Source organism: Lycium barbarum, chromosome 9 (assembly GCF_019175385.1).
Source record: "Lycium barbarum isolate Lr01 chromosome 9, ASM1917538v2, whole genome shotgun sequence".
Classification (NCBI taxonomy): domain Eukaryota; kingdom Viridiplantae; phylum Streptophyta; class Magnoliopsida; order Solanales; family Solanaceae; genus Lycium; species Lycium barbarum.
Window position 1 is genome coordinate 3,363,105 of NC_083345.1, and position 13,827 is coordinate 3,376,931.

The following is a 13,827-nucleotide window of genomic DNA, read 5'->3' on the forward strand; positions in this document are numbered from 1 at the left end:
GGGGAACGTATAGGCGTGCGGTGGAAAGGAGAAAGAGAGAGGAGTGAGCGGCGGTGGTGGAAAGGGAAAGAGATGACGCGGAGAATAGGGAGAGAAAAAGGGGAAAGAAAAGAAAAAGAAAAAAAAGGGAGAGAGATGAAGCAGTGAGCGGCGGAGGTGAAGGAGGGAGTGAAGGGATTAGGTTTTGTTTGGTTTAGGAAATAGAAAGTGTGGGCCGGGTCGGGTGATAAGATTTGGGCTGGACTGAACCGGGTCAGGTAGTTGGTGTAGGATTTGGGCTGATATAATGTGAGTTGGGTATTAAAATGTGGGATGATTAATTGGGTAGGGAAATGATATTATATTTGTATTTTGGGCTATTAATTTGGCTGAAAAATATTGGTCCTTCCTCCGCTATTTAATTATTATTTTTTTCTAACTGGTATAATATATATTATGTAATTAATAATTAATATGTAGAAAAAAAAAATTTGCAAAAAATGTTGTCTTGTAATTAATTTAACGATTCCAAACTCGAAAATGAAACGATGACGAGCATTTAAAATTTGTGATAAAGTAATACTTGTAATGTTGAAAATAAAAGTAGCGAAAATAATAGCGGTGAAAATTAAGTATTTAGCTTGTCAGTAAATTTAGAAACCCGAGTGAATAAAATTAAATAAAGGAGGGACAAAATTGGGTGTCAACAACTCTAATGCACACTCAGCTCACTCGGCCTCAGTTAGAGCAACAGGTAATATTGTTGCCTGTTTGTCTAAAACTGTAAACAGTACATGGATTGTGGATACTGGGGATTCAAACCATATGGTACACAATCTAAATTTACTAAGTACTTGGGAAAAACTATCAGATATGCATAAAAATAAAGTCAACTTACCAAATGGTGGCCAAGTTTCTATCACTCATACAGGAGTTGCCTCTATTTTTAAGGATAAATCCATAAAAGATGTTCTATATATCCCATACTTCAAATTCAACCTCCTATCTGTGTCCAAAATAACAAAAGAGTTGCAAATGTCTTTTGGCATTTCTTCCTGATTTTTGCATTTTCCAGGCACTCTCAAATGGGAAGGTGATAGGGATTGGTAAGGAAGATCAAGGTCTGTACATTCTAAAGGCTGGTTTTGATGCTGATCATGTCAAGGTTGCTACTCCACCTGTTACCTCTTCTGTACTTCATAGTACTTGTAAACATAACAAGACAAACAATAGTTTTAGTGCTGTGGAAACTGAATGTTCTACTGATAACATTTTGACTTGTAACTCTGTTGAAGCTAAGTCCTGCAGTGACTTGTCTATATGGCATAGAAGACTAGGACATGCTCCTTTGTCTGTTCTTAAGAAGATTGACAGTTTGAAGTGTACTTTCTCAAAGAATCATAGATGCACTGTGTGTCCTATTGCCAAGCAGACCAGACTTCCTTTTCCTATTAGCACTTCTTCATCCTCTCATGCATTTGACCTTATACATGCTGATGTTTGGGGCCCCTATAGGGTGCCATATCATGATGCTAAAAGATACTTCATGACATTAGTAGATGACTACTCTAGGTATACTTGGATATTCCTAATGCATACCAAAGCTGATTCTATTGTAGTGTTGAGACATTTTGTGTCATTTGTGAAGAATCAGTTTAATTGTGGTATTAAATGCCTCAGGTCTGACAATGGCACTGAGTTCTTCAATGATCAAGTAACTAGATTATTCACAGATTTAGGTATAATCCATCAAAGTTCCTGTGTCTACACTCCTCAACAAAATGGAGTTGTTGAGAGGAGACACAGATATATTCTTGATAAGGCTAGGGCTATCAGGTTTCAAGCCTATGTACCCTTACAGTTTTGGAGTAAATGTGTTGAAACTGCAGTGTACCTCCTTAACAGACTGCCTACTGTGCTATTAAATGGTATGTCACCCTTTGAAAGGTTATTTCACAGAGTTCCTTCCTTACACCACCTCAGAGTTTTTGGGAGTCTTTGTTTTGCTACAAATGTCAAAAAATCTGACAAATTCTGTGCCAGGGCTATACCAGCTGTCCACTTAGGCTATTCTTCTACTCAAAAGGGTTATGTCCTATATGATCTTATCTCTAAAGTGTTCTTTGTCAGCAGAGATGCTGTATTTCAAGAGCATGTCTTTCCTTTCAGAGACATTCCCTCTAATTCTAACCTGTCTCCTTTGTTTCCAGACTTGCCTCTACCTACTGAGCCTTATTCATCTGTGCCATCTCCAACTCTCACCTCACCATCTTCCTCATCATCCTCTCATCCATCTCATCTATCAAACACACTCTTACCTGATGAGTCTTCTGCTTCTCCTATGCCTGATCACACTAATCCTATTACTGCTCCCTCAGGAAGTCCATCTAGTACTTCATCCTTTCCTTTGCCTTATCCTAATCCTGCTCCTTCAGTTACACTCAGGAAATTATCTAGACCAACTAAACCTCCCATCTGGATGGCTAATTACATAAGTCATCCCTCTTCTTCTGTCTCCTGTGCTTATCCTCTATCTAATTTTGTCTCTTATGAACATTTGACTCCTGCATATAGATGTTCCCTCTCTGCCTACTCTGCTGTCCTAGAGCCAAAATCCTATGCTGAGGCTTGTTCCCAACCCCAATGGGTTGATGCCATGAAGGCTGAGATAGCTGTCTTACAGAAAATCATACTTGGTCTCTAGTTGAGTTGCCTGCTGGCAAGGTCCCTATTAGGTGCAAGTGAGTGTATAGAGTCAAGTACAAATCCTCTGGTGAAGTAGAAAGATTTAAAGCCAGGCTTGTGGCAAAAGGTTACTCTCAACAAGAAGGTCTAGATTATAAGGAGACTTTCAGTCCTGTTGCTAAAATGGTGTCTGTCAGGTCAGTGGTTGCTTTGGCTGCTGCGTCTCACTGGTACATATTTCAGATGGATGTACACAATGCCTTTTTGCAGGGAGATCTGATGGAGGATGTCTACATGAAGGTGCCAGATGGCTTTTCAAGCCAGGGGGAGTGCAGTAAAATTGTATGCAAACTTCATAAGTCTTTATATGGCCTCAAACAAGAACCTAGGCAATGGAATCTTAAGCTTACATAAGCACTGGTGGATCTGGGATTTAAACAATCTCGTTATGACTATTCCTTATTTACTCAAAAAATTGGCACTGAGATCTTGCTAGTATTAGTATATGTTGATGATCTACTGGTCACTGGTAGCAGCCTATCCTTGATTAAGAAGGTCAGGTTGGATCTTCAAACCAAGTTCAAAATGAAAGACTTGGGTGAATTGAAATATTTTCTTGGCATAGAATTCTCTAGATCAGAGAAGGGAATCCACATGTGTCAAAGGAAATACTCCTTAGAGCTAGTATCTGAGTTGGGACTATCAGGAAGTAAACCAGCCATTACACCCTTAGAGTTCAACCACAAGCTTACATCTGTGGAATATGACTCTATCATCAGTGAAAATGCATCAGAAAATGATCAACAACAGCCAACCACTTCTGTAAATGACAGACAGCTTGAAGAAAAAGGGTGATATCAAAGAATTGTTGGAAGGTTGTTATATCTGACCATGACCAGGCCAGACCTTGCCTTTGTTGTACAGATCCTAAGTCAATATATGCATGATCCAAAACAATCTCATTTAGAAGCTGCCTTGAGAGTAGTTAAATACATAAAGGGCACACCTGGCCTTGGGTTGTTTATGCCATCTTCAGGAGGAAACACACTAACAGCATATTGTGATTCAGACTGAGGATCTTGTGTAGAATCAAGGAAGTCAGTAACAGGCTATGTTGTAAAATTTGGTGATGCCTTAGTCTCATGAAAGTCAAAGAAACAAGAGACTGTGTCTAGAAGTTCTGCTGAGGCTGAGTTCAGAAGCATGGCCTCAACTGTTGCTGAGATCACTTGGTTAACTGGATTGTTTTCAGAGTTAGGAGTAACTGTTGCAACACCAGTTCAGTTGTTTTGTGACAGCAAAGCTGCCATACAAATAGCAGCTCATCCCATCTTTCATGAAAGAACTAAACATATAGATATTGACTGTCACTTTGTAAGGGAGAAAATCCAAGCAGGACTCATTATAACACATCACATTGGCACAAAAGAGAAACTTGCAGACCTGCTGACAAAGGGATTTTGCAGACCCCAACATGACTACTTAGTTACCAAGCTGGGAATGAAAAACCTGTTCTCATTCTTCAGCTTGAGAGGGAGTGAAGAAGAGGGGTCCCACAGGTCCAATGTGGATATAACTTAAAGGTAGTTAGGGAGTCAGTTAGGCAGTTAACAAAGTAGTTAGAATGACAGCTGTAGTTAGTTAGCGGGATCTATTTTTCTTCAATCAGTGTAGTTAGTATATAGAGTGAGATATATCTTGTATTAAAAAGAACACTTCTCTATTTTTGAGAATGAGTTAAAAATGAATAAAATGTGTTCTCTTCTTCTCCATTCTATCTAGAACTTCTTCTTCTTCTTCTTCTTCTTCTTCTTCTTCTTCTTATTTTTGATCTTAATCAGTTCATGGTTGAGCATTTAACACATGGTTTCAAAACTGTGGCTTGAAATCCCAAATCAGCTAAAAAAGCATGATTTGGGGTTTCAACCCATGGTTTCAAAATCTTTAAATATAAAACTTGACCCATAAATTTATATTTTATAAAAAAAGACCCATAATTGGTAGATATTTTTAACAATTACTCCCACCAATCATTTATCAACCTTTATATATGTCTACCATGTGGGAGGATTATATTAAAGAGTAGTTACATTACTATTCATGTTAAATTTTCTTTTTTATTGAACTAAAGTTTGATCAATTGATGTTGTATTTTTTTAGAAAGGATTTCTAGTAGCGTGTTAATTTTGGTATGAACTATGACTTGCTCATTTGGTAAGATTGTACAAGAATTGCTACTGAATTTCACCGAACTCGTATCTAGGCTTCTACCGTACCACTTCCCCCAGGAATGAGTATTCTTCCAACTTGCTCAACCAAACACAAACTACTAGAGTACCAGATAAAAATATTTCTTTGAAAAAGGCTACAAACTGCTTCTGAAAATTAGGTATTTTTATTTAAGAGTTAAGTCAAATAGCTAACTTGTAGGGTGTGTTCGGTATGGAGGAAAATGTTTTCCTGGAAAATGTTTTCCTAGAAAATAAGTGAATTTCCACTTATTTTCTCATGTTCGTTTGGGTAATGGAAAATAAGTGAATTTCTTACTTATTTTCTCATGTTCGTTTGGTTGATAGAAAACGTTTTCCTGAAAATACTCATCCAAGCCTCACCAACTCCAACTCCAACGCAACCCCATCCATCCACACCCCCACTCCTACGCACCCATCTACGCCTCCCCCACCCCCCACCCCCCTCCAAAGAAAATTTATTTTGATTTTTTTTTTTTGTTTTTTGCACCCCCACCCCCAACCCTCACCAACTCCAACCCAACCCCTCACCTCCACCCCACTCCCACCCACCCACCCCTGCACCCCCACCCCCGCCATTTTTTATGTAATTTTTCTTGTTTTTTTAAACCCCCACCCCGAATCACTCCCGTAACCCATACACCACCCCCTCCCCCCGCACCCTACCCCCCAAACCCCCCCAACATTTTTTTTTGACGTTTTTAATTTTTTTTTTCTGAATTTTCTACACTACCACATCCCCCATCACCCCCTACCCCTTGTGTGGAACCCATACCACACCAACACCCCCCCCCCCCCAACCCCAACATTATTTTTTTGAAGTTTTTTATTGTCTTTTATGGGTTTCTACACCCCAGACACCCCCTACCCAAAAAAAAAATCTTTTCACCACCCCCCCCCCCCCCCCCAATACCTCATCACCCCCTCCAAAAGTTTTAATTTTTTAACCACACAAACATTTAATTTTTATAATTGTCAAACTTTTTTGGAGGGGTGGGGGGTGGGTTCGGGTGCAAAAAACCAAAACAAATGTCAACTTTTTTTTCAAAAAAAAAAAAAAATTTTAGGAGGGGGGTTAGGGTGCGGGGGTGGGGTGGGGGTGCAAAAAACCAAAAAAAAAATGTCAATTTTTTTTTTTTTTTTTTGCAGCGGGGTAGGGGTGGGGGTTTTCAAAAAATATAATTTTTTTGTTGGGGGGGGGGGGGGGGTAGGGTGCGGGGTTTTGGGTGGGGGTGCAAAAAACCAAAAATAATGTCAAAAACTTTTTTTCCAAAAAAAAAAAAAATTGGGCGGGGGGGGGGGGGGGGGGGGGGAGGGATGGGTTGGTGGTGGGGTGGGGTGGAGGGTTGGGAGTGGTTGGGTGGTGATAGGGTGGTTGGTGGAATGAATTTGTGAATTTGTTTTCCCTACTTTTATTAGGGAAGTTATTTTTTCCAATTTTGAGAAAAATAAAAAAAAATTACCAAATGAACATGAGAAAATTAGAACACACCCGTACATGAAAACTTGTTTCTCGGAGGTGTCATGTTAGAGTGAGACCTTAATATGAGCATTGCCAATCAGGTACCATCACTTTCATCAGTAATTAATTAGTTGGATAAAATGAACCTCACAATAAGTAACATTTTGTCTTTCTTGCGCATAAAATGTTTATTGGCACGTTCAACCCGAGCTCTTGAAATTAGAATAAATTTGTTAGCTGAACGCAAATTCATATTGATCTTTTCTACCTGATAAAAAAAGTCATTTTTCGGTGTTTCGTAGTGAGAAAATATTTTTTATTATTAAAATGAAAAAAATGACTTTCCTCACTTATATTAGGCGGAACTCATTTTTCTTACTACTAAACTTTGAGTAATATGTCATTTAATTTCTGAAATATCCACTTATCTGATTTGGGTCCTTGTAATATTTAATTAAGCATATTTAACCCTTAGTTAGCTGAAATGCGCACTTTTCATCCTTCTTCATATACATCCATCGTCACAAAATTAACAAACTATTAACTGTTAAATCAACAACTATACATATCGGTGGAAGGAGCACAAAAGAGAATAAATGATTGAGTGTCTACACGCATTAACGTTATCTCATTATAACATCCACTAATATGAAACAACTTTATATTCAAATACTCCAACAATTAATCTTTACTATATTTCATTCCAAAAAATCAAAGGAAATGTAGATAGAAGAACATTTAATTAATGTTCTTGTGAATAGGTAGACTCCTAATATAATAATGCAGATGTAGACTCCTAATATAATAATGCAGATAAAAGTTTTCTAATAACTCCATTTGATATTTCCTTCTTTGGGGAAATACCACATTGGCAAATGCCCTCCACACAAAATGGGATCATTGGACCGCAAAAAGCCCAGCAATCATTGTATGTCTTGCATGTATATCTCGACAGCATTACTCTTCATCCCTATATACAAAAAATTAAATAGAATATTAGTTTAATCAAAAAGTATATGTATACCAAAGTGTTTGAGTAAAAAAGTTAATGGATAAATTGTTCCTACTTGGTAGTTAAATTAAACTAATACAATTTCATAGGCCACCATTTTATTATAGCAAAGCCACAATAATTAGAGAGAGTATCGTTGTAAGTTGCAAAAACTGATCAACACCTTGACGCCAAAATTGTTGGGATCAACTAATTGCATATATCAACTAGTAGGTAATGAATATACTCCCTCTGTCCAAATTCATGTGATAGTTTTCACTTTTTTAAGAATCAAGTTGACTAAACTTTAAAGCTAAATTGTATTAGATTAACTCAAGATTTTAAGATTAAAATTTATATATTTGATAATTATATGAAAACTATAAATTACAAGTTTTATCATATCAATTCGGTAAAAATCTTTAAATATTTATCAAAGTTCATTGAATTTGAATCTCCAGAGCAAAAAGTATCACATAAGTTAGGACAGATGGAGTATAAATTTCTTTTGATAGTCCTACTCTAGAATATACAAAAAAAAAATGGTCTCAATAAGTCGTAGGCATAAAAATGATTAATTGGAATAGAATGGTCCTTTGGGAATAAATTGCTCAAACATGTACCTATGTTTTATAATCCCAACATATTGTCTCAATATAGCTTAAAACTACAGATTTATATGAAATACTTCATTTACTATATTCTCACACATAAGACATATGAAGTGTAAATTAAGTTACTTAACAACAACATACCCAGTGTAATTTCACATGTGGAATTTGGAAAGGATAGAGTATACTCAGATCTTACCTCTATCTCATGAAGATAGAGAGACTGTTTCCGATAAATTCTCGGCTCAAGTAACACAGTTTTAATCGGTTTGAAAAAGGAATAAAAAATTAAGTTAATTAATCCGAACAATAAAATATTTTTATGTTAAGATTTCAAATGAGACTCCAGGAATTTCTATTTCAATGAGACTTTAGGGATTTCTACTTCAATGAGAGAGGGGCATAGGAGAGACATTTACATACCGATGGTGATGAGAATTAGACAAACCAAAGAAACCACAGAGAAGGAACTCTTCTTCATCGCCATTATAATAAAGTTGCTAATTATCTAAATAGATTTATATCAGCTTGTAGATCTTGTACAAATTAAATTCGCGTATAGTGTGAGGATCATTCTGTATTCTTAATTTAAGGTTAGTATAATATGAAATGAGTTGAGAGTATTGGCAAGTTATTAAATCACAGTGGATTGAGGACAAAAAACAATTTGACTTTCATTGTTGCAGAAAATTACCACTTTCCTAGTAATAACGTTACATGAGTAGTTAGCATAGCAACCAAAAAAAACTTTACATGATTAATTTGTAATCAGTAACGTATCCACTTAGTAAAATGAGGAGGGAACCCTAACGTCAGTAGATTGGGCTCATGGGGAAGTTGGGCTAGTCTGGAATGTTTTACTTTTGGGCTAGGAAGGAGTAAGATCATCATTGTTTTGCACGGATTGACCAAAGGCGCTGGTCTTTAATTTTTGTTCTTCGTTTAAAACAGTGGCCGAAAATATTAGGAGGTTTTGAGTTTGAACCCCCGCTAAGTAAAAAAAAATAAAAATCGCAAGACAAGGCTTCGCGAAAAGTCGTAAAATTCTTCCCTAAGGCAATTTGTTTTTTGCCTTTTCTGCTCTACAGCCTGCTTTGAGTTTTTTTTTTTTTACTCAGTCGAGATTCGAACCCAAAACCTCAGGGTATTTTAGGGGAAGGGAAAAAAGTAAAGACCAGCAATTTGAGGGCCAAAAATTAAAGACTACCCCCGAATAAGGACAATCGTGCAAATTGCCCTAAGATCATTAAGGAAAGCTTTGGGCCGATGGTATATGGATTCGTCTTGCGTCTTATTTCCCTTATTCTGTGTGTGCATATTTAGGTGGGCAATTCGAATTGCCCTTCTCTTGGGGTGGTCTTTAAATTTTGCCCCTCATATTTGAAATCTTTAAATTTTGCCCTTTGTTTAAATCCCATGGGTTTCAAGTTCGAACCCCCACACAGTCAAAATTTTAAAAATTCGCAAGGCAGAGTTTAAATTTCGCTATGCCCCCACCAGCATACACTTGTGAAGGAATTACCAAAGTTATGTCGGACCCGACATACTTATGCCTTATGGGCAGACTTGGCATAAGTATGTTGGATCCAGCATAACTTTGGTAATTTCTTCACAAGTTTATGCCGGGTCCGGCATAAAAGTTTGCCCATTAAAAGTATGCCCCCACCGGCATAAACTTGTGAAGGAATTACCAAAGTTATGCCGGACCCGGCATACTTATGCCAAGTCTGCCCATAAGGCATAAGTATGCCGGGTCCGGCATAAGTTTGATAATTCCTTAACAAGTTTATGCCGGTGGGGACATACTTTTAATGGGCAAACTTTTATAGTATGCCACATAAGGCGGAATTTTTCCTTAAGACATAACTAAAAGTTTGCCTTATAGGCAAAGTCTATACCTTAAGAAAAAGTTCTGCCTTATGGGGCATACTTTTGGTTGTGCCTTAATTAAAAGTCTGCCCCATAAGGCATAGTTCCTTAAGGAAAAGTTTTGCCCAATAAGGCATAACTAAACTATGCCTTGAGGAAAAGTTATGTCCCCTCCGGCATAACTTTAGTTTTTCCTTAAGGACTTTATGCCGGATCCGGCATACACTCCCCCAGCCCTGCCTTGCGAAATTATTTTTTTATTTTATGCCTGAGCGGGAGTTCGAACCCAGAATCTCAGGTATCCAAGCGAAGGGCAAAATTTAAAGACCACAAATATGAGGGACAAAATTTAAAGACCACCCCAAAAGAAGGGCAATCCGTGCAAAAAAATGTATTTAGGTCCAAGAGATTGCACGGCTTGTCCTTCAAATGGACTGGCATCTCCCCTCTACTCAGGCCCATAGAAACTTAGTTTTGGAAGTTACAAAAATTTTAGCTCCCCTAAACTTGTGTTGGCCTATTTTTTTTCTGTTCAATGTATAGAAAAAAGTATCTCCATGAGCTGTTACCTTTCTCAAAAAAGTTGTGTTGAAGAATGAAAAAAATCCCTCATCAATGATTAATGAGATGGATGGTCTCCTTATATGGACTTGGGCAATTCTCCCTTCATAAGCTAGCTCTTGGGGTTGAGTTGGGCCCATGATCCATTTCTTTACATGGTATCAAAGCAGGACCCATCTCACCTGATGTGGGCCCCCAAATTAAATTGTCCACGCACCAGATGTCCAGTCCTGGGCGTGAGGTGGGGTGTTGAAGAATGAAAAAAATCCCTCATCGGTGGTTAATGAGATGGGTAGTCTCCTTATATGGATTTGCGCAATCCTCCCCTCATAAGCTAGTTTTTGGTTTTGAGTTAGGTCCATGATCCATTTTTCTTTGCAAGAAATATCTCCATCAGAGGAGATCTCATTTGAGATTTTTTTTTTTTAATTAGGATGACAATTCAAGACAAAATATATGTAGTATCAATTTTAAGGTTGAGCCCATAGTAGATCGAGGAGCATTACATTAAAATTCAAGACAAAGAGCCTGTATGGATGGGCTTAAAAAAAGCAGCTTATAAGCCAAAAACAAATAAGTTGGGGTGGTCTAACTTATTTTGTTTGGCTTATAAGTTGTTTTCAGCTTATAAATTGTTTTAGATAAGCTAAGACAAACGGGCACAATTGTTTTGTTGGGTTTATTTTAAGCACAAAATGGCTTATAAGCTGGTCAGCCAAACACTAAAAAATATAAGCTGTTTTCAGCAACTTATAAGCCAATCCAAACGGGCTCAAAATATAGGAAGAAAAAACTGGAAAAAGAGATGAAGCTGTTGTGTCTACTTATGATGTTGTATTCATGTGGTTGTGATTTGTGAATGAATATTGCTTTTACTGTTGCTATTGATGTTGTTGTTGATAGATTCAATTTGTAGTCACTACTTAATTAATTACGAGAAGCGAATTAGGATTTTGAATTTATGTGTTTCAGACCACGAATTTTGCTTACTGCAATATTCTTGATAGATTATTCATAATATTAAGTGAATGTCTTAATACAAATACGTGATTTGAATCAAAATTACTGAGTTCTGCCGAACTCGTAGCTTTGATATGTCCGATACATGATTAATTAATTATGATTCTCAACATCTTTAAGATCTCAAAGGCTTACTAGTCAACGATGACAAAAAATGACAACTTCGAATATATTTTTCTTAGAAATGTATTGCTAATTATTTTCCTCCATAAAGCATATAACTAATTTCTCACACCTATTTATTTGAACTATCTCAAAGCACAACACCACGTTGAGTTTAAATTATGTACACAATCGGTATATAAATTTCTTACGTCACCAATATAGATAACTTTTATATCAAGTCTGATATTGTAACATTAAATAGAGTGAATCCCACTAATTGTATAAAATTTTCTCACGCTATAGTATACAAAACTTGGATACTGTTGTTTGTGAATATAATAATTAAGTTTTGGTTGGTGGACTAGTGCGGTTCCTCTGGTAATCAGTGGGTCTTCCACTACCAAAAAAAGGTTGAAAAAAAGGACTACAAATAATAGAACCAAATGTACCATTCACACAAAAACCAAAAAATGAAAGCTCCAAATTTCACAAAACTCCTCTATTTCTTCACTCTTTTTCTTACCACGTTATTTATAATCACATCAGAAAATAGCCAATCACAATGCAATGATACAATAGCTAAGTGTAATGAAGAGTTGGAGATGTTAATGGAATCTGATATTAGTAGAAGATTTCTTGAACAAAGAAAAAGATATATTTCTCCTGGTGCTTTAAAAAGAGATAAACCGGTGTGTAACGGCGGCGGTGGCGGCCAACCGTATTCACGGAGCTGCCTACCGCCGCCGTCGAATCCGTATAATAGAGGTTGTTCTAAGTATTATCGTTGTAGAGGTGATCAATGATAGAAAAATATGTGTCTATGAGTTTATATATATATATATTTTTTTTTGCTACTTAATACTTATGATTTTGTATTGTGGTTGTGAATGAATTTTGCTTTTGCTGGTGTTATTGATGTTATTGTTGATGGATACATTATTTAGTCATACTTAGTGGTGAGAGGCGGATTAGGTTGTTGAGTTTATGTGTCATAGATTACGATCCCATCCTTTCTACTTGGTAGAATGTTATTTAGAAAATTTTATTAGATAACATATAAATATATTTATATTTAGTAACTATACTATATTTATTAATTAAATATTATATTTTAATTACACAAAATAATTAATTCAAAATTCATCTGTCTTATTCCATTATATCAATCTTTCCCTCAACCCTCATTACTCTCTGTCCTTTTTCACTCTCTTCTTCCAGATCATACAGTCCAAACACCATAATAGATTTTCTAGGGCGGCTGGGCCTTGAACAACTACATGAACAAGAGGGCGTATGGAAGAGCTTCAAACCCCAAACTCCGATCTCTGTAACTTTGCTTGCTTGTCTTTCCTTACATAAGAAGCTTCTTATGTTTTCCAGATTTTCGAAGAATTTACAAGGTTACTAAGCCTTCAAGATCAACAATATCAAATTAACGAAATGCACATTTTCTCACTTTTTCAATAAACCAAACTGTATTGTTTAACTCCAAACCAAACTGTCATCTTCTCTGATGGAGCTAGCCGACCTCCGCCGCCGGTCGTCTTCTCCAGCGTCTTCGGTCGAGTGTATTTATCAGATCTGCGATCGAGTGTATTTATCAGATCTGCAATCGAAATTCTTAAGACTCGAAATCGATTGCAGCGACGAATTTCGCGGTTACCGGATCTAAGTGTATTTTGCTTAGATATGAATATGTTTCTCAAATTTGAGTATTTATCGTTGTTGTTACTTGAGATGTATTTGTTTTTATGTTGAATACGTAGAAAGAAATGGTTTCTTTGGAAAAATCTTTGGTAATGTATTCTAAGGTGTGAGTTATTTTATTTCTTGTATCTCAGATCTGAGTGTATTTTTTTTTTTTGTATCTCAGATCTGAGTGTATTTCAGTGTATTCATTATTTTTTGAGTGTAAAATAGAGAGTTTCTTTATGTATTTTTCGATTGTATTGAAAGGAGTTTTTTTTTTTTTTATACCAATGAATATAGTGAATTTTGAATACAACTAAATATTTCTGTATTTTTTTGCATTTATGTTGTTTGAATACAATCGAATTAAACATATATAATAAGTTGTTGCGATTGAATACAACCATATTGAATCCGTCCGAATTGAATGCAGCGAAATATAATCGTATTTGAATAAGCGTTATCGTAGCTTCAAAATGTAAGTAGTAAAAATATAGCTATGCCTTAAAAGAAAAAATCCAAAATGTAGTCATTTGTGTAAGTAATCCTATTATTTATACATATTAAGTGAATTTTAATATAAATAGGGAGATTTGAACAAAAATA

At 36.3% G+C, this 13,827-nt stretch overlaps 1 protein-coding gene across 1 annotated transcript; it reads left to right on the forward strand.

Annotated features, from left to right (window-relative positions):
* The first annotated feature begins 11,922 nt into the window (after positions 1-11,922).
* LOC132610841 (protein RALF-like 32) lies at positions 11,923-13,552 on the forward strand. The gene has a single exon (XM_060325250.1). It carries the CDS (start codon positions 11,976-11,978, stop codon positions 12,333-12,335), a length of 360 nt encoding a protein of 119 aa, XP_060181233.1. The 5' UTR covers positions 11,923-11,975; the 3' UTR covers positions 12,336-13,552.
* Positions 13,553-13,827: the final 275 nt, after the last annotated feature.